We start from the raw sequence: 1020 nt of genomic DNA, 5'->3' as shown, positions 1-1020 counted from the left end.
ATTTACTGGAATTATCTTCCTGGCTGAAAGATGCCCCCTCGGCATCGTTATAAGACTACACAAGATGACCAGGGCCCTGCAAAATCTGAACAAATCCTGGCTCAACAAACTAGGTGTGGGACCGGGTCAGTAGGAGAAAACAGACTTGCTTGGTGGTCCCTGAAGCTGCAGCCTGTACACATATCCACCCACTACTATGTTTGCTGGCACTTCCCAGGGATAGTGGGAGAGACGACCTGTAAGTGGGAAGGCTGTTCCACTGGAACCAATGGGTATGATGTTACGGCGAGAGAGTTCCATGATTCAAGAGATGGGCCAAAAAGTGTTCAACAAAGTTTATAAATGGCCTGTGAAGCACAGAAGTAGCAAGACATGAACCATTAGAAAGTAAATGGCTGCGAGCAGTGGCACTCTGGTCCGGGAATAGCAGAGCGAACGCAGGATCCGCTTCCATCCCGCACCACTTCGGGTCTGAAAGAAAACCAGAGAAATTCACCCTCAAGAGTTATGGTACTTCCTTCCCTTCCCCCAGGAGTCTTGCATTTAAGTAACACTGATCCAACCTGTGCAGAAAAGAGGTATTCTGGGAGAAAGGTTTCTCAGGATCAATGGTTTGGCAGATTCTACCAGATTTCCCCAACCTTTCATACCCTTTTAGTTCTTGGAGCCATCAATTGGCTGGACTTCCACATTCTCCCCTGGAATCCTGCCCTCAATATAGCTGTTCCTGTCTGATAGCATAGTCCCCTCATTACCCTTCTTCTCATCTTACCCTTCCACAACTGATGTCTGGAAGGTCTAGTACCACCGCCTGCTCTTGGGTGCCACAGGAGCCAATGATAGGTGTCCGGACATAGTCCCATCCACTGTGTTCCCACCTGTGTGGAGAAAAAAGATGCCGGCATTGGTTCATAAGAATGAGAGGCAAATCAGGTGAAGTCTTCCCAGCCACCTTGCCAGGTGATGCAGCTGGGTGGACTTTCAGTAAGACTGGAACCACAATCCACGTCCTCCTGCAAC

General features: G+C 49.0%; 1 protein-coding gene across 1 annotated transcript in view; it reads right to left on the bottom strand.

Moving 5' to 3' along the window:
* Nucleotides 1–336: 336 nt before the first annotated feature.
* The window catches only part of GOLGB1 (golgin B1), a gene marked incomplete at its 5' end in the record, with an annotated part of 115439 nt that continues 114755 nt past the window's right edge, over nt 337–1020 (bottom strand). The window contains 2 exons of the mRNA XM_006864196.1: nt 337–471; nt 773–878. Coding sequence (XP_006864258.1) covers nt 337–471; nt 773–878 — 241 coding nt within the window. The remainder of the gene's footprint in view (nt 472–772; nt 879–1020) is intronic.

Source organism: Chrysochloris asiatica, unplaced genomic scaffold (genome assembly GCF_000296735.1).
Source record: "Chrysochloris asiatica unplaced genomic scaffold, ChrAsi1.0 scaffold00061, whole genome shotgun sequence".
NCBI classification, from domain to species: domain Eukaryota; kingdom Metazoa; phylum Chordata; class Mammalia; order Afrosoricida; family Chrysochloridae; genus Chrysochloris; species Chrysochloris asiatica.
The sequence above is the reverse complement of the archived record's forward strand: the minus strand, read 5'-3'. Positions and strand labels throughout refer to the sequence as shown.